Raw genomic sequence first — 19,578 nt, forward strand, 5'->3', positions numbered from 1 at the left:
CTGGAGTGCAGCGGTGAGATCTCGGCTCACTGCAACCTCCGCCTCCTGGGTTCAAGCGATTCTCCTGCTTCAGCCTCCTGAGTAGCTGGGACTGCAGGTGCCCATCACCATGTCTAGCTAATTTTTGTATTTTCAGTAGATGGGGTTTTGTTGGCCAGGCTGGTCTTGAATGCCTGACCTCATGATTTGCCAGCCTCGGCCTCCCAGTGCTGGGCTTACAGGCATGAGCCACTGCGCCTGGCCTCTCTCACATTTTTAAAGTACAAAAATTGGCTGGGTGTGGTGGTTGTGTGCCTGTAGTCTCAGCTGCTTGGAAGGCTGAGGTGGAAGGATTGCTTAAGCCCAGGAATTTGAGGCTGCAAGTGAGCTGAGATCACGCCACTGCACTCCAGACTGGGTGACAAAGTGAGACCTTTTTTTTTTTTTTTTTTTTTGAGACGGAGTCTCGCTCTGTCTCCCAGCCTGGAGTGCAGTGGCGCAACCTCGGCTCACTGCAAGCTCCGCCTCCCGGGTTCACGCCATTCTCCTGCCTCAGCCTCTCCGAGTAGCTGGGACTACAGGTGCCTGCCACCACGCCCGGCTAATTTTTTGTATTTTTAGTAGAGACGGGGTTTCACCGTGGTCTCGATCTCCTGACCTCGTGATCCGCCCGCCTCGGCCTCCCAAAGTGCTGGGATTACAAGCGTGAGCCACCGCGCCCGGCTCATGAGACCTTTTTTTTAAAAACAAAACAAAACAAAACATAGTTTGTATTTACGATTCTCTCTGATGACCAGTTCAGACATTCAGGCACTTGTCACTCAGATTAATCCTCATGTTTAAAGAAGGTACAAACAGGAGAGAACTGTTTCTAATTCACTGAGCCACAGGGAACTGCCAAATCTAGAGAGACTCAGCCACAGAAAATGAAGAGTCACATCCAAAGCACAGCCATCCTGAGATGGCTTCAAACTTAGAGGGAGGTGTAGGTGCTGTCCAGGCCAGACACCCTGCAGTTTCCAGACAGTTCCTAGAGGAAGAGAAGCCACTATCACCTACACCCAGACAAGACCCGGGGCTCTGCCCTGTGTTTTTCAGGGGCCACTAGTGCGCTGACTGCTGTTTCCTGATGATACTCCTTCAAGCAGAGGCCTCTATTACACGTGCCCCAGCTCACCTGCATCAGGGAGAGAGGGGTCTCCTGACCGTGATGGTGGGAACCCCTAGTGGAGCTGAACAGACACCCTCTTCCCTTCATTTTCACAGGACCTGGAAAGGACAAGCACACTTGCTTTACTGGAGATGATTCTTATGTTCTATTTTATTCACTTCTGCATGAAATACTCAAATTTTGTGTAATAAGCCTTGTGATATGATAAATATGTATCTGGTCTTCATTCTCAGTGACTAGCAGAGAGCTCCCCAAACCTTGGAGAATTCCTGAGGGATAAGGGTGCTAAGAGCATCTTTTCTTATAATATTTGGTCTTTGACACTTGTTCCTGACACGCAGCTACTAAACCCATTGGAATTTCCTTAGTGATGCATGTCTTTGTTCTAATAAGGCAACTCTTGGATTTCCGATGGGTTCAGCTTGGGGGCTGGTCACTGGAAAGATCAAGGCATGATTAGAAACTTGGAAGCCGAGGTGGGCGGACCACGAGGTCAGGAGATAGAGACCATCCTGGCCAACAAGGTGAAACCCTTTCTCTACACTACAAAAAATCAGCCGGGTGTGGTGGTGAGTGCCTGTAGTCCCAGCTACTCGGGAGGCTGAAGCAGGGGAATCACTTGAACCCGGGAGGCGGAGGTTGCAGCGAGCCGATATCGTGCCACTGCACGCCAGCCTGGGCGACAGAGCAAGAATCTATTCACCTTGGGGACAGACAAACTCACTCAAAAAAAAAAAAAAAAAAAAAATTACCAGGTGGTAGGGTCATGTATTCCACTACTCACCATGAACCCGGGAGGTGGAGCTTGTAGTGAGCTGAGATTGCGCCACTGCACTCCAGCCTAGGCGACAGAGTGAGACCCCGTCTCAGAAAAAAAAAAAAAATCAGCAAGTCGTAAAACTGAACTCCTAGGATCCTAGAACGGGAAAGAAAGAGGGACTATGCAAAATTAGGTTTTCTGGAAAGTGAAAAATAGAGTGCTTCTTTTGAGTACTGAGCTTTACCAGATCTTTTGGGGATTATGAAGTAGTTGAAACCCTCTCTACAATCTAAGGCCAAAGGCAAATTTTAAATGACTAAAATACATTCTTAGGGAAGTATTAATAATTGTAGTGAGCAAGATTTGGTTCAAAAGTGAATAAAGAGGCCGGGCATGGTGGCTCATGTGTGTAATCCCAGCACTTTGGGAGGCTGAGGTGGGCGGATTGCCTGAGCTTAGGAGTTCACCACCAGCCTAGGCAACACAGTGAAACCCCATCTCTACTAAAATACAAAAAATTAGCTGGGCAAGGCATGGTGCACCTGTAGTCCCAAGTACTTGGAAGGCTGAGGCAGGAGAATTGCTTGAACCCAGGAGGTGGAGGTTGCAGTGAGCCAAGATCATGCCACTACACTCCAGCCTGGGTGACAGAGCAAGACTCCATCCCCCCCCAAAAAAAAAAAAAAAAAAAGTAAATAAAGGTAGGCTGGGTGTGGTGGCTCATGTCTGTAATTCCAGCACTTTGGGAGGCTGAGGCAGGAGGATTCCTTGAGCCCAGGAGGTTGAGACCAGCCTGGGCAACATAGCAAGACCCTATCTCTTAAAAAAAAAAAAAAAAAAAGCTGGGTGTGGTGGTGTGTGCCTGTGGTCCCTGCTACTCAGGAGGTTAAGGCAAGAGGATCACTTGAGCCCAGGAGGCTGAGGCCACAGTGAGCCATGATCATACCACTGGGCTCCCGCTGGAGGGCTACAACGAGACCCAGTCTCAAAAATAATACATAAAGGTAGAGCGCAGATAACAAGGACAGAACCCTGTTACATGTCAGCCTGGCTCTTATCAGAAGTCTCTTACCTGGCACCAGCTCACATTTCAGAAGACCCCCTACTTCCTCATTCCTCACTCACTGAAACTATCAGTCTGTAATGAGGCTCCGGACAGTTGAACCTATCTTGTAGGAGATACTCAAGGAAGATCCATAATTGACTGATATACTCCAAATGGCAAGGAATGTGGTTCTGGACAAGAAAAGAAACAGGCAAACATATCAAAATGATAGCACTTTATTTATTTCTTTTTTGAGATGGAGTCTCGCTCTGTTGCCTAGGCTGGAGTGCAGTGGCGTGATCTCGGCTCACTGCAACTTCCGCCTCCTGGGTTCAAGTGATTCTCCTGCCTCGGCCTCCCGAATAGCTGGGCTTACAGGTGTGCACCACCAAGCCCGGCTCATTTTTCTATTTTTAGTAGAGACAGGGTTTTACCATGTTGGCCAGGCTGGTTTCAAACTCCTGATCTCAAATGATCTGCCTGCCTTGGCCTCCCAAAGTGCTGGGATTACAGGCGTGAGCTACTACGCCCGGCCGACAGCACTTTATTTTGATGAATTCTTTGGTGTCGGATAAGGTGTGTACTTTGTCTAAATCTTTCCCCACATTCAAGACATTTGTAAGGCTTTTCCCCAGTGTGAATTCGCTGGTGTTTAATGAGGGTTGCACTCTGATTGAAGCGTTTCCCACAGACAGAACATCCATAGGGCTTTTCCCCAGTGTGGATTCTGTGGTGTTTAAAGAGATCAGAGCGTTGTTTGAAGCTCTTCTCGCATTCTTCACACTTATAGGGTCTCTCCCCTTTATGTAGTCTCTGATGTCTAAAAAGGTTGGAAATATGACAGGTTTCCCCACATTCCTCACATTTAAAATGTTTGTCTCTACTGTGGGTACTTTGATGACGATTTAGGTGTGAATTCTGCCTGAAGCGCTCCCCACACTTCAGACAGGTGTATGGCTTCTCGCCTGTGTGTGTCCTCTGGTGCTTGGTCAGGGCAGCGCTCTGGCTGAAGCTTTTCCCACATTCTTGGCAGCCATAGGGTTTCTCACCTGTGTGGATTCTCTGGTGTCTAAAGAGGTCAGAGCGTTGTTTGAAACTCTTCCCACAGTTACCACATTTATAAGGTCTTTCTTCACGGAGCTGCCTCTGGGTCTCAAAAAGGCTGGAATGATGGAAACCGTCTCCACTGTCAGACCTGTGAGGTTTCAGCACATGCCATGTCACCTTGTGGAAACTCTGCTTGCACTTTTTCCCGTGTTCCTCACCATCCGTGGGCCTCTCTGCTTTCGGGATGTGCTGACACAGAACAAGGTTGGAACGTCTGGCACTGTTCTGCAATTCATTATTTTTAGAGTCTTCCCCTTCTATGGAACCATTCTTATTGACATCTGAGATGCTGTTGAGTCCTTCTGCTTCAGGAGAATTTTCAAGTTTCAGGGGCAAGGGGTTTCCAGACTGCTTTTCCACCCTGTACTCATGGGTACTGCCGCACTTAGAAAACAGGGGACGCTTCCCCTGGAACGCTTCTTGTAGTCGCCCCTGTGGCTCCACTTCTTCTAAAATTTGTTGCATTGGAATCAACTCTTTGTTCTCCACTCTGCTTTCCAAACCTGAAACATGAAAATACAAATTCCTGCCATTGCATCCTTGTGCAACAAAGAAATAAGCAAGTGCTGGCAGAATGTTAAACCCTCAAACCCCTTTTACTTTTTATTTTAATTAATTAATTTATTTTTTGAGACGGTGTCTCGCTTTGTCACCAGGCTGGAGTGCAGTGGTCTGATCTCAGTTCACTGCAACCTCTGCCTCCTGAGTTCAAGTGATTCTTCTACCTCAGCCTCCCAAGTAGCTGAGATTACAAGCGCACACCACCACACCCAACTAATTTTTGTATTTTTATTAGAGATGAGGTTTCACCATGTTGGCCAGGATGGTCTCTATCTCTTGACCTCATGATCTGCTCGCCTCAGCCTCCCTATTTATTTATTTTGAGATGGAGTCTTACTCTGTCGCTATTTACTTATTTTAAGACGGAGTCTCACTCTGTTGCTCAGGCTGGAGTGCAGTGGCGCGATCTCAGCTCACTGCAACCTCTGCCACCCGGGTTCAAGTGATTCTCCTGCCTCAGCCTCCTGAATAGCGCGGATTACAGGTGCTAATTTTGCTAGTTTTAGTAGAGACGGTGTTTCACCATATTGGCCAGGCTGGTCTTGAACTCCTGACCTCGTGATCTGCCTGCCTCGGCCTCCTAGACTTCTGGGATTGCAGGCATGAGCACCCAGCCTATATTTTATTTTATCTTATTGTATCTTATTTTATTTTTGAGATGGAGTCTTGCTCTGTTGCCTAGGCTGGAGTGCAATGGCATGATCTCAGCTCACTGAAACCTCTGCCTCCCAGGTTCAAGTGATTCTCCTGCCTCAGCCTCCCGGGTAGCTGGGATTACAGGCGCCCACCACCATGCCCGGCTAATTTTTTGTATTTTTAGTGGAGACGAGGTTTCACCATCTTGGCCAGGATGGTCTCGAACTCCTCTGACCTTGTGATCCACCCCTCAGCCTTGCAAAGTGTTGCGATTACAGGCGTGAGCCACCACACCCAGCTATTTTATTTTTTTGAGATGGAGTTTCGCTCTTGTTGCCAAGGCTGGAGTGCAGTGGAGTGATCTTGGCTCACTGCAACCTCTGCCCCCCAGGTTCAAGCAATTCCCCTGCCTCAGCCTCGAGAGTAGCTGGGATTACAGGCAACGTGCCACCACACCTGGCTAATTTTTGTATTTTTAGTAGAGATGGGGTTTCACCATGTTGGTCAGGCTGGTCTCAATCTCCTGACCTCAGCTGATCCACCTGCCTTGGCCTCCCAAAGTGTTGGGATTACTGGCGTGAGCCACTGCACCCAGCCTATTTCTTATTTTATCTTTTTGAGACAGAGTCTCACTCTGTCACCCAGGTTGGAGTGCAGTGGCGTGATCTCGGCTCACTGCAACCTCCACCTCCCAGGTTCAAGAGATTCTCCTGCCTCAGCCTTCTGAGTAGCTGTAATTACAGGTGCCCATTAACTGGCATGGCTAATTTTTGTATTTTTAGTAGAGACCTGGTTTCACCATGTTGGCCAGGCTGGTCTTGAACTCCTGACCTCAAGTGATTCGCCTGCCTCGGCCTCCCAAAGTGCTAGGGTTACGGGTGTGAGCCACCACACCCGGCACAAGGGAGCAATTTGAGCAAAGCCCTGAAGCTTTGCTTCCTACAGAGCTAGAGTAGAATATTCCAGGCAGAGTGGTCACATAGCACAAAGACCAGGAGGCAGTGGGGCTTGGCATATTTTGGAGCAGCAAGGCAGTGTGGCCAGAGTAGGCAAAGGGCAGCAGAAGGGATGGGTGGGTGAGCAGGGTGCCAGGGCCCCTGCACATCAGGCATCAGAGGCCTGGCTAATTTTTGGTATTTCCAGTAGAGACGGTGTTTCACTATGTTGGCCAAGCTGGTCTTGAACTCCTGACCTCGTGATCTGCCCACCTCAGCCTCCGAAAGTGCTGAGATTTACAAGCGTGAGCTATCACGCCTGGCCAAAATGTATTACTGTTTTTTTAATTAAAATTTTTTTAAAGAGATGGGGTCTTGCTATGTTGCCCAGGCTGGTCTTGAGCTCCTGGCCTCAAACAATCCTCCCATCTGGGCCTCCCAAAGTGCTAGGATTACAGGTGTGAGCCACCATACCCAGCCAACAGCAAATGTTGACAAGAATATGGAGAAAGAAAAATTATCAGTATTGCTGGTGGCGTATACATTAGTTATGGGCTCTTTGGAGAGCAAGATGAACATACAGTTGTTCCCTCTTCTCTGTGGGGACACATTCCAAGACCCCCAATGATGCCTGAAATTGTGTATAGTACCAAAGCCTATATATATATGTGTATATATATGTATATATATGTGTGTGTGTGTATATATATATAATGTTTTTTCTTTTTTTCTTTTTTTTTTTTTTTTGAGATGGAGTCTCGCTCTGTCACCCAGGCTGGAGTGCTGGAGTGCAGTGGCACGATCTCGGCTCACTGCAACCTCCGCCTCCCGGGTTCACGCCATTCTCCCGCTTCAGCCTCCTGAGTAGCTGGGACTACAGGCACCCGCCACCACGCCCGGCTAATTTTTTTTGTATTTTTTAATAGAGACAGGGTTTCACCGTGTTAGCCAGGATGGTCTCAATCTCCTGATCTCGTGATCCACCCGCCTCAGCCTCCCAAAGTGCTGGGATTACAGGGGTGAGCCACCGTGCCCAGCCTATAATGTTTTTTCTTATATGTACATCCCTTTAATCAAGTTTAATTAATAAATTAGGGACATTAAGAGATTAACAGTAACTATTAATTATAACAATATACTTAGCTAGGTTTGATGGCTCACACCTGTAATCCCAGCACTTTGGGAGGCTGAGGCAGGAGGATCACCTGAGGAAAGGAGTTCAAGACCAGTCTGGCCAACATGGTAAAACCCCGTCTCTACTAAAAATACAAAATTAGCTGAGCATGGTGGGGCATAACTGTAATTCCAGCTCCGCGGGAGAGAGAGGCAGGAGAATTGCTTGGCTTGGGAGGCAGAGGTTGCAGTGAGCTGAGACCACACCACTGCACTCCCCCTGGGCAACAAGAGTAAAACTCCATCTCAAAAAAACCCTCAAAACCAAAGACAAAAAACGAAAAACAAATGCTATACTGTAATAAAAGTCATGTGAATGTGGTCTCTCCGTCTTAAAATATTTGATTGTACTGCGTACTGTGGGTAAGTGAAACCACAGAAAGCAAAACTAGGAAGGGGGGGACTACTGCCTGTCTCTAGGCATATTCTCTTCAAAAACTCCAACATAGGAACAAATATACAAAAATATGCAAGAATATACAAGAATGTTCGGTGCAATGCTGTAATGGTTAAAAACTTAAGACACCTAAATGTCCATCAACAGAAATGGATAGAATTCTGGTGTATCTGGACAGTGAAATAGGTAGAGCTCCATGCATCAACATGAGTAAATCTCAAAAATGTAATGTTGAGTAAGAAAAGCCATACAGTAATGATATACAGCGTGGAGCTACGTGTCTATGTAGAGACAATATAAGACATGCATGGAAGTCATAAACACAACACTCAGCTTACTGGCTACCTCTGGAAAAGGATAGAGGGGAAGGGTTTCAGGGAGGCTATGTGGGGGCCTCACCTACAGCTGTAACATACTATTTCCTTGGCAATATGGCCAAGTATTAAGATCTGATAAACTTGGGTGGTGAACACAGGGGATGGTCATTATCTTTTTTTAATAGTTTTCTGTATGTATAAAACATTAAAAATGAACCAAAGTAAAAAGCTGAATCTAGCACCTAGCAGTACAGAGGCCCCTGCTTGCGTTACAGAAGGCACCTAAAGGCTCTCAGCCCAAGTCTGGGAATGGCATAATGGCTCAGGGATGGTAGTGAACCAGCCCTTCACAAACCACACACCGCAATAAACCAGCAGAGCAATAGCACTCACTCGGCGCAACCGTGCTCCCGGAATCCTTCTGCGTACTCTCTCTGCAGAAGTCCCTCCGTGCTGGGTCCAGGCGCTCCCACTCCTCCCAGGTTAGAGACACAGCCATGTCCTCGAAAGTCACCATCCCCTGGAACAACACAAGAGCCCCATTCAGTACCTGCTGTCCCTGTACAGCACTACCACTCTTCTTGAGTCTTGTATTGACCAGGGAGTCTGGAGAGATCAGAGATCGAGGCTGACTTTCTCTTGTAATCCTGAAAAGCCTTTCTGTGGACTATTTACACTAATTTTGGGGGTAGGTAAGAGCAAAATATTTCTTTAACTTATACCACTGTGATGTATGGGAATGGAAATACGATATAGATTAAAAGTAAACAAGGCCGGGCGCGGTGGCTCACGCCTGTAATCCCAGCATTTTGGGAGGCCGAGGCGGGCGGATCACCTGAGGTCAGGGGTTCGAGACCAGCCTGGCCAACACGGTGAAACCCCCGTCTCTACTAAAAATACAAAAATTAGCCGGGCGTGGTGGCGGGCACCTGTAATCCCGGCTACTCGGGAGACTGAGGCAGGAGAATCGCTTGAACCCGGGAGTTAGAGGTTGCAGTGAGCCGAGATCGCGCCACTGCACTCCAGCCTGGGCGACAAGAGTGAAACTCCATCTCAAACAACAACAAGAACAACAAGAACAACAACAAGAAAAAAAAAAAAAAGAAAGAAAAAGAAAGGAAACCAGTAATCCGTGTTCGCTTTATGCTGAGGTCTATAACTCAAGTCATCTCCTGGATGGATCTGTCACTGTGGCCTACAGAAAGGAAGTCCATACACACCCCAATGTTCACACGAAATGTAATAAGGAAAAAAGTTCCGAAACGCAGAGCACCCCATACACGCCTATTTTCCACACTCCCACCTCCAGAACGGGCCTTTCGCTTCTCACCGGGGGTGAGGTTCCACTGAGCGCTCGCTGCAGAGCCCGCACCACGGCCACCGCCTCCTCCCCGCTCTCTGGGCAGTGCTCTCGCACCCAGGCTTGGAGCTCCTCGGGCAGGATGGTGAGGAACTGCTCCAGCACCAGCAGTTCCAGGATCTGCTCCTTGGAGAGCAGCTCGGGCCTCAGCCACCGACGACAGAGTTCTCGGAGCCGGCTCAGCGCCTCTTCCGGTCCAGCCACCTCCTGGTAACGCAGCTGCCTAAAGTGCAGTCGAGAAGTTTCGGGGTCCGGCCAAGCCGCGGGATAGCTGGGCTCCCAACTTCCGGGTGAGTCTTCCTCCACTTTCACGGGCAAAAGTCCGTCGTGTTGGGACGGCGCTGCGTCCCTGGACCTCGCAGCCATCACCCAGGGTCCCAACTCGGCGTCACTGCCGCGCCTCTGGGCGGTCAAGCTGGAATTCATCTTTCTCTGGCATGTGCTGGCCTTCCTGGAGTCTTCTTTTCAGGTGAAGAAAGAGCAAACCCAAGGAACTCATCCGCCCTCAACACCCTCCGGTCCCAAACACCGGGCCCCACTACACCAGGCCCGTCTCCCACACTTTCTCCTTTCCTCAGCTTTGCGCCTACCACTCCCTCCGTCAAGCAACCGAAAACATCCCGTGCCGGAAGTGCGTCATCGACGCCTTGCGGCACCCTTCCCTGCATTTCCGGAGCCTCTCTAGGCGCCTGATGGAGTGAGGTGCATCTCGCTGGTTTATCGTCCTAGCCCCGCCCGACGCAGCGGGTCTCGACGGATTCCCGCATCCCGGGGAAATACTGGCGTCCGAGCCGGTGGCCGATCTCCGGCAAGGGCGGGAACCTTCAGGATTAAATAGACAGGGTCTGGCTCTGTCGCCCAGGCTGGACTGCAGAGGCGCGATTTCGGCTCACTGCAACTTCTGTCTCCCGCGTTCAAGCAATTCTCCAGCTTCAGCCTCCCAAGTATCTAGGACTCCAGGTGCGCGTGACCACGCCCGGCTTTATTAATTTTTCTGTGGGGACGGGGTTTCACTATATTGCCCAGGTTGGACAAAGTTGTTTTTTTTTTTTATTTTTTGAGGCGGACTCTCGCTCTGTCTTCCAGACCTCGTGATCCGCCTGTCCCGGACTCCCAAAGTGCTGGGATTACAGGCGTGAGCCACTGTGCCCGGTTGGAAAAAGTTTTGTTTTTTAAAAAAAACTAAGTGCTTCCATGTACATCAGATGTTAATGACTTTGATCCTAACAAAGATGAGGAAATTGAGGCTCAAAGATGTGTCCTGGCCTGGCTCAGTGGCGTATGCCTGTAATCCCAGCATTTTGGGAGGCTGAGGGGGGAAGATCGCTTGAAGCCAGGAATTGGAGACCCCAATCTCTACAAAAAATAAAAAATTAGCTGGGTGTGGTGGTGTGCAACTGTAGTCCCAGTGAGAGATGAAGCTAGTTGGACTTCCTGGGTCCAGTGCGGACTTGGACAACTTTTCTGTCTTACAAGAGGTTTGTAAAAAATGCACCAATCAGTGCTCTGTAGCTAGCAAGAGGTTTGTAAAATGCACCAATCAGCGCTCTGTAAAATGGACCAATCAGCAGGATTCTAAAAGCAGCCAATCGCAGGGAGGATGGAAAAAAGAGCATTCTGATAGGACAGAAACAGGACATGGGAGGGGACAAATAAGAGACTAAAAGCTCCCACCCCAGTCAGTGGAGGCAACCTGCTGGAGTGCCCTTCCATGCTGTGGAAGGTTTGTTCTTTCGCTCTTCACAATAAATCTTGCTGCTACTCACTCTGGGTCGGTGCCATCTTTAAGAGCTGTAATACTCACAGCAAAGGTCCGAGGCTGCATTCTTTTTTTTTTTTTTTTTTTTGAGACGGAGTCTTTCTCTGTCCCCCAGGCTGGAGTGCGGTGGCGCGATCTCGGCTCACCGCAACCTCCACCTCCTGGGTTCACACCATTCTCCTGCCTCAGCCTCCGGAGTAGATGGGACCACAGGCGCCCGCCAATACGCCTGGCTAATTTTTTTGTATTTTTTAGTAGAGACGGGGTTTCACCGTCTTAGCCAGGATGGTCTCGATCTCCTGACCTCGTGATCCACCCACCTCGGCCTCCCAAAGTGCTGGGATTACAGGCTTGAGCCACCATGCTCTGTCGCCCAGGCTGGAGTGCAGTGGCGCAATCTCGGCTCACTGCAAGCTCCGCCTCCCGGGTTCACGCCATTCTCCTGCCTCAGCCTCTCCGAATAGCTGGGACTACAGGCGCCTGCCACCACGCCCGGCTATTTTTTTTTATTTTTTAGTGGAGACGGGGTTTCACCGTGGTCTCGATCTCCTGACCTCGTGATCTGCCCGCCTCGGCCTCCCAAAGTGCTGGGATTACAAGCGTGAGCCACCATGCCCGGCCGAGGCTGCATTCTTGAAGTCAGCGAGAGGATGAATCCACCTGAAGGAACCAACTCAGGACACACCACTTACTTGGGAGGCTGAGGTGGGAGGATCCTTTGAGCCCAAGAGGTCAAGACTGCAGTGAGATATGATCGCACCAGTGCACTCCAGCCTGGGTGACAGAGCAAGACTCTGTCTCTAAAACAAAGTGTCTTGGTTGATGTCAAGCTGCTGGTGACTTGCAACGTGCATAAAATGTGACGATCGCTTGAGACCAGGAGTTCCAGGCCAGCCTGAGCAACATAGTGAAGATGTGTCTCCACATAAAATTTAAATTTTTTTTTTTGAGAGGAGTATCGCTCGGGTTCAAGCGATTCTCCTGCCTCAGCCTCCCAAGTAGCTGGGATTACAGGCGCATGCCACCACACCCGGCTAATTTTTTGCATTTTTAGTAGAGACGGGCTTTCACCATGTTAGCCAAGATGGCCTTGATCTCCTGACCTCGGCTCACTGCAACCTCTGCCTCCTGGGTTCAAGCAATCCCCCTCCCCACCCCACGCCCGAACAAACCAAACACTATTTATCAATCCAGGCGTGTTTAATAACTAGACATAAAAATATCTCCTATGGAGCCAGGTGTGGTGGCTAACGCCTGTAATCCCAACACTTTGGGAGGCCGAGGTGGGCGGATCACCTGAGGTCGGGAGTTTAAGACCAGCCTGACCAACATGGAGAAACCCCGTCTCTACTAAAAAATACAAAATTAGCCGGGCATGGTGGTGCATGCCTGTAATCGCAGCTACTCGGGAGGCTGAGGCAGGAGAATCACTTGAACCCAGGAGGCAGAAGTTGAAGTAAGCCAAGATCGCGCCATTCACTCCAGCCTAGGCAACCAGCAAAACTCCATCTCAAAAAAAAAAAAAAAAAAAAAAAGAAACTAGTCATCTTGGCTATCTCTAGAGAGAAAAATGAATGTAGAAAGAGAATGAGAGGAAGACTTTAAGTGCCCTATTGAATTTTGACTCATGCAAATGTGTTATCTATTTAATAAATTATTGAAACGCAAAAGGTGTTTATAAATAATTCAAGCCGGTTGCGGTGGCTCACGCCTGTAATCCCAGCACTTTGGGAGGCTGAAGCAGGCAGATCATGAGGTCAGGAGATCGAGACCATCCTGGGTAACACGGTGAAACCCCATCTCTACTAAAAATACAAAAAGTTAGCCAGATGTGATGGCACACGCCTGTAATCCCAGCTACTCAGGAGGCTGAGGCAGGAGAATTGCTTGAACCCGGGAGGCGGAGGTTGCAGTGAGCCGAGATCATGCCACTGCACTCCAGCCTGGGCGACAGAGTGAGATTTGGTCTCAAAAAAATAAACAAATAAATAAAATAAATAATTTAAATGGAGGTAAATATATTAGAAAAGAATGGGTATCCACCAAACATTTTTTTTTTTTTTTTGAGACGGGGTGTCTCTGTCACTGAGGTGCTGAAGTACAACGGCACAATCATAACTCACTGCAGCCTCAACCTCTTGAATTCAAGTGATCCTCCAGTCGCAGCCTGCTGAGTAGCTGAGACTACAGGCATGCACCACCATGCCTAGCTAATTTTATTTTATTTTTTGTAGAGACGGGGTAAAAAGGCTAGGCTGGTCTTCAACTCCTGGATTCTAGTGATCCTCTCGCCTGGGCCTCCCAAAATGTTGGGATTACAGGCGTGAGCCACCATGCCCATCTGGAACAACTTTCATAGACATTAAACAACTTTATACGAGCAACAAAATTAAGCCATAGGTGCAAAATTCTTTACCAATTCACTAACACACAAAATACAGGCATTGCAAACATTCACCAGGGGTTCAGTCCTAGATAGGAGCTACCTACAATGCAAGATTTTGGGCTCCCTGAAAAGAGACCTTTAACTTCTAAATACCTTCTCATCTTTTTGCAAATGCTGCAATTTCACAGCAGTTCCTTCCTTCGCGCCTGTAAAACAGTGGCAACAGTAACTCTTCTCCTGCCTGCCCATCAACTTTGTAAACTGCGCCGGGCGCGGGGCGGGGGTGGAGGGGAGGGCTGGGGCTTGGAAACTATAAAGCACCATATGAAAAGGAGAGCACTGGGAGGCCGATGCGGGCGCATCACTTGAGGTCAGGAGTTCGAGACCAGTCTGGCCAACATGGGGAAACCCCGTCTCTACTAAAAATACAAAATAAGCCGGGCGTGGTGAGCGTGCCTGTAATCCCAGCTACTCGAGAGGCTGAGGCAGGAGAATTGCTCGAACCTGGAAGCAGAGGTTACAGTGATGGGGTCTCACTATGTTGCCCAGGCTGGAGTGCAATGGTGCGATCCCAGCTCATTGCAACCTCAGCCTCCCGGGTTCAAGTGATTCTCCTCCCTCAGCCTCCCAAGTAGCTGGGATTACAGGCTCGCGCCACCACGCCCAGCTAAGTTTTTGTATTTTTTGTAGAAACGGGGTTTCACCATGTTGGCCAGGCTGGTCTCGAACTCCTGGCCTCAGGTGATCCACCCACCTCGGCCTCCCAAAGTGCTGGCATTACAGGTGTGAATCACCGAGCCCGGCCAAGGAAGGGTATTACTAATAGACGGGGGTCTCGCTATGTTGCCCAAACTGGTCTCGAACTCTTGGGCTCAAGCTATCCTGCTTCCTCAGTCTGTCCACTCGCTAGGCTTACAAGCGTGGGACCCCGCGCCCGGCTGAAAAGAGGTATCATTAAGGACGAGACCCCCTTGGCCAGGGAAGGCGTGCGTAAGCAACGCCCATCTCTTCAAAGGGTTGCCCCGCTTCCTCCGCCCACTCTCAGCCCTCCAGCCCTGGCTCCCGAGGACACGACTCCCGGTCCTGCCACCTTCTGATAGGCTCGCGAGACCGAGGCTGCAAAGAGAGCCGCTCCCCATTGGCCAACCGGCGAGTCCCGCGCGCCACCTCCTGGGAGATGTAGTCCCGGGAGCCGCTGGCCCCTGCGACTCGCGGGTGTGACGTTGAAGACGTCGGCCCTCTGAGCCGACTGCGGTGGTCAAGAGGTGGGTGTGTTTGGAAAGTGGGTAGTGAGAGTAGCGAGGATGCGGGTGAAGAAAACCTAAGGGTCCCAAATTCAACATAAGCGAGGTTTGCGGGCTATCAGCAAGGTACAGACCTACCTCGAATCGGGGCGCAGGGCGTTGGGGGTGGGGGAAGGCGAAAGCTCCCCGGCCAATCAGACCCGAGCAACGTCAGCCGAACTCTGGAGGCCCCGCTCCCATCCCCGTCCCACGGAAAGGGGAGGAGCTTGGGCTGTTTGAATGGCTTTGGGATGGAGCATGGGAGAGAGTGGCTCCGTTTGCCTCCCCGCTTTGGTGATGCTGTGCGAGCGGCTTCGGGGGCCCTGGGGACGTCCGAGTCACTGAGGGTGGGCTGGGACTCGGGGCCCGCGTCCCATCTCCCCGCCGATTGGTACGCCCCCCCCCCGCGAGGCGAGGTCCTCCGGGATTCCTAGAGAGGACGCGGAAGTGCTTTCGGGGGGGGTGGGATCTAACGGTTTAACCCCGTTGGACAGGGCAAGATTGGACTTGGTTACTTCCGGCGAGGAAGTGTTGGGAAGTGTCGGCTTCGGTTTCTCTCCGTGGGAAGAACTGCATCTTCCCAGCCTCGGCTGCGGGGAGCTTGATGTTCCAGGAGAGCTCCCCTAGAGTGGGACCTTGAGGAGAGGGGGCAGGGGCTTCGTGACTGGACGGGGGTCCTGTCCCTAACCTTGACCGGGCCACAGTCTGTATCTCGGGGTCAGGGGCCATTCTGAGGAATCCAGGTCCAGATCTGTACCTTATAAACGCTGCTTCTCTTTGGGACCGATGGAGTCTCCCCTTGGCCTGTCAAGATCTTGTAGCTTAGAGGACAGGCTCAGTTTTGACCATTACAATGATTTTCACCCTTATTCCGACTTAAGTTTGTCTTATGGTAGACAGAAAGAGCGGCTGCGTCTGGACTAGTTAGTCTCGTCCCGTTATTTATATGGAATGTAAAGTTCTTCACGCTAAAACTGTGTTTTAGGTTGGGCCTGATGTCAGATTTGTATGGCTCTCTTTTACACTTTTAAAATGTTGGGGATATTCCTTATGATTTTGTGGGTGAAGTGATGGCTACCTTGTAGTACCTATTTTTAAGTAAATTACTTTGTCGAGTGGTCATCTTTAGTATAGATGACCTCTTTGCCATCTGTCTTTGCTGATAATGATTCGCAATACATCAGTAGGTTGCATGCTACTGAAAGTGTCGTTCAGAAGATCTTAAAGAGCAGAAAACCAATTGGTTCAGTGTAAAACAGCCAGCCTCCAGGACTTCCCTTTGAGTTGGAATGATAATGACCGAATCCCGAGAAGTTATAGACTTAGACCCCCCAGCTGAGACTTCCCAGGAGCAAGAAGACCTTTTCATAGTGAAGGTGGAAGAAGAAGACTGCACCTGGATGCAGGAGTACAACCCGCCAACGTTTGAGACTTTTTACCAGCGCTTCAGGCACTTCCAGTACAATGAGGCTTCAGGACCCCGGGAGGCTCTCAGCCAACTCCGGGTGCTCTGCTGTGAGTGGCTGAGGCCCGAGCTGCACACGAAGGAGCAGATCCTGGAGCTGCTGGTGCTGGAGCAGTTCCTGACCATCCTGCCTGAAGAGTTCCAGCCCTGGGTGAGGGAACATCACCCTGAAAGTGGAGAAGAGGCGGTGGCCGTGATAGAAAATATACAGCGAGAACTTGCGGAACGCAGACAGCAGGTGAGTCAAAGAGAAGCTATATGAGCAATGAAGGAGAGGAGTGAACGATCTGCTGAGCAAGGGTGAGATTCTTAGTCCTCTGGTGCTTCATTCATATTCTTTTGTTCTCCTGGGATTAGGTACCCTGTGACTTCCTGCCACTCCAGCAAAGAGAAGCAATATCCAGTGTGTTAACGTGTAGAAGACAGTCTGCAATTTTATTTATTTTTTAAATTACTGTATGTATGTATGTATGTATGTATTTATTTATTTATTTTTGAGATGGAGTCTCGCTCTGTCGCCCAGGCTGGAGTGCAGTGGCGCGATCTCGGCTCTCTGCAAGCTCCGCCTCCCGGGTTCACGCCATTTTCCCGCCTCAGCCTTCGGAGTAGCTGGGACTACAGGCGCCCGCCACCACACCCGGCTAATTTTTTTTTTTTTTTTTGTATTTTTAGTAGAGACGAGATTTCACCGTGTTAGCCAGGATGGTCTTGATCTCCTGACCTCGTGATCCTCCCGCCTCGGCCTCCCAAAGTGCTGGGATTACAGGCGTGAGCCACCATGCCCGGCCACTGTATTTATTTTTTGAGTGACATGATACAAAATTCAAAGAGGTACATAAGGTTGTAATGAAAAGTAAGTTTTCCTCCCATCCCCAATTTCTCTCAACTGCCTAGTTCTCACCTGTGTATTCTTACAGAGCTGTACCATATTCTGTATGTATAAGAATATATATGTCTCATATTTTGGAAAAATGCAAATGTCTTTTAAGTCACTGTGTACTTCTGCCTCTTTTTTCTTATATCTTGGTTTCTTCCATGCCACTGCCATTACAGCTATCTCACTCTTTGAAATTGCATTGTATTAACTTTTATGGAAGGAGTTTGAGTTGTTCCATTTAAATTGTTCCTTGAGATTGTTTCTAAATTTGTATTATAACAAACTGCTGCAATGACTATCTCACATATGTGTATGTATATGTACATATGTATGTAATATACATGGGTATGTGTGTGTATATATATATATATGGGCTGGGCGTGGTGGCTCCCACCTGTAATCCCAGCATTTTGGGAACCTGAGGTGGGAGGATCACTTAAGACCAGGAGTTCCATCAGCCTGCATAACATCACAAGACCCCATCTCTACTAGAAAAACCAAACAAAAATTAGCTGGGTGTGGTGGCATGCACTTATACTTCCAGCTACTCAGGAGGCTGAGGCAGCAGGATCCCTTGAGCCTGGGAGTTTGAGGCTGTAGTGAGCTGTGATTTTGCCACTGTATTCCAGCCTATGTGACAGAGGCATACCCTATTTCAAAAAAAAAGTAAAAAGTTAAAAAAAATTTAAATTGAAAAAATATATGTATATAAAATTAACTGTAGAATGAATGCTTGAAACTCAAAATTGTTGGCTTAGAAATACATGTGTAGGCCGGGCATGGTGGCTCATGCCTGTAATCCCAGCACTTGGGGAGGCCGAGCTAGGCAGTTCATGAGGTCAGGAGATCGAGACCATCCTGGCCAACATGGTGAAACCCCGTCTCTACTAAAAATACAAAAATTAGCCGGGCGTGGTGGCACGCAGCTGTAATCCCAGCCACTCGGGAGGCTGAGGCAGGAGAATCGCTTGAACCTGGGAGTCGGAGGTTGCAGTGAGCCAAAATTGTGCCACTGCACTCCAGCCTGGCAACAGAGCGAGACTCCATCTCAAAAAAAAAAAAGTACATTTGTAATTTTGATAGCTGTTGACAGGTTGGTTCCCTCATAGAGGATATAACAATTTAGAGTACCACCAACAACGTATGAGAGAAATTTTGTGGCCATAGCCTGGTAGAACAATGTTGTCAAAATTTGTGATGATTGCCAGTACAAAAGATGCAATATTGGCCGGGCACGGTGGCTTACGCCTGTAATCCCAGCACTTTGGGAGGCTGAGGCGGGTGGATCACGGGGTCATATCGAGACCATCCTGGCCAACATGGTGAAACCCCGTCTCTACTAAAAATACAAAAATTGCCAGGCGCGGTGGCTCACGCTTGTAATCCCAGCACTTTGGGAGGCCGAGGCGGGCGGATCACGAGGTCAGGAGATGGAGACCACGGTGAAACCCCGTCTCTACTAAAAATACAAAAAATTAGCCGGGCGTGGTGGCGGGCGCCTGTAGTCCCAGCTACTCGGAGAGGCTGAGGCAGGAGAATGGCGTGAACCCGGGAGGCGGAAGTTGCAGTGAGCCGAGATTGCGCCACTGCACTCCAGCCTGGGCGACAGAGCGAGACTCTGTCTCAATTGTGCCATGATCCAGCCTGGGTGACAGAAGATCCGTCTCAAAAAAAGTACAATTTTTTTTTTTTTTTATGTGATTTTTTTTTTGGAGACAAGGTCTTACTCTGTCACCCAGACTGTAGTGCAATGGTGCCATTTTGGCTGACCCTCCACTTCCCAGGCGCAAGCGATTCTCCTGCCTCAGCCTCCCAAATGGCTGGGGTTACAGGCATGTGCCACTACTGCCTGGCTAATTTTTTTAGTTTTTTTATTTTTATTTTTTTGAGATGGAGTCTCACTCTGTCACCCAGGCTGGAGTGCAGTGGTGCAATCTCGTCTCACTGCAACCTCAGCCTCCCAGGTTCAAGTGATTCTCCTGCCTCAGCCTCCCGAGTAGCTGGGATTACAGACATGCACCACCATGCCCAGCTAATTTTTGTATTTTTAATAGAGACAGGGTTTCGCCATGTTGGCCAGGCTGGTCTTGAACTCCTGACCTCAGGTGATATTCCTGCCTCTGCCTCCCAAAGTGGTGGGATTACAGGCGTGAGCCATATGCCCGGCTTAATTTTTGTATTTTTAGCAGAGATGGTGTTTCACCATGTTGGCCAGGATGTTCTCAAACTCCCGACGTCGGGTGATCCACCTGCCTTGGCCTCCCAAAGTGCTGAGATTACAGGTGTGAGCCACCATGCCTGACCATTTCTGTGAAATTTCAATTGAATTTCTTTTGTTTGACCACAGCATTTTTTTTTTTTTTTGAG

At 49.3% G+C, this 19,578-nt stretch overlaps 2 protein-coding genes across 9 annotated transcripts in view; one reads left to right on the plus strand and one right to left on the minus strand.

The window, feature by feature from the left end:
* Positions 1-2,611: 2,611 nt before the first annotated feature.
* ZNF394 (zinc finger protein 394) lies at positions 2,612-10,058 on the minus strand. Its single transcript, XM_032755973.2, has 3 exons — positions 9,412-10,058; positions 8,475-8,601; positions 2,612-4,565 (listed from the first exon to the last, which is right to left on the minus strand). The coding sequence occupies exons 1-3, from the start codon at positions 9,865-9,867 to the stop codon at positions 3,463-3,465; spliced, it is 1,686 nt and encodes a 561-aa protein (XP_032611864.1). The 5' UTR covers positions 9,868-10,058; the 3' UTR covers positions 2,612-3,462.
* A 4,648-nt stretch (positions 10,059-14,706) lies between these two features.
* ZKSCAN5 (zinc finger with KRAB and SCAN domains 5) overlaps positions 14,707-19,578 on the plus strand; it is a 35,605-nt gene continuing 30,733 nt past the window's right edge. For 2 of the 8 annotated variants that reach the window (XR_004370416.2, XM_032755960.2), the window contains exons 1-2: positions 14,707-14,851; positions 15,364-16,572. Coding sequence is in view for 6 of the 8 variants with exons in the window: in XM_032755960.2 (XP_032611851.1) it covers positions 16,159-16,572 (414 nt within the window). In the remaining 2 variants the exon portion in view is untranslated. The remainder of the gene's footprint in view (positions 14,852-15,363; positions 16,573-19,578) is intronic. The other 6 variants (XM_058443041.1, XM_032755963.2, XM_058443032.1 and 3 more) reach the window with 5 other exon arrangements.

Source organism: Hylobates moloch, unplaced genomic scaffold (assembly GCF_009828535.3).
Source record: "Hylobates moloch isolate HMO894 unplaced genomic scaffold, HMol_V3 SCAFFOLD_1, whole genome shotgun sequence".
Classification (NCBI taxonomy): domain Eukaryota; kingdom Metazoa; phylum Chordata; class Mammalia; order Primates; family Hylobatidae; genus Hylobates; species Hylobates moloch.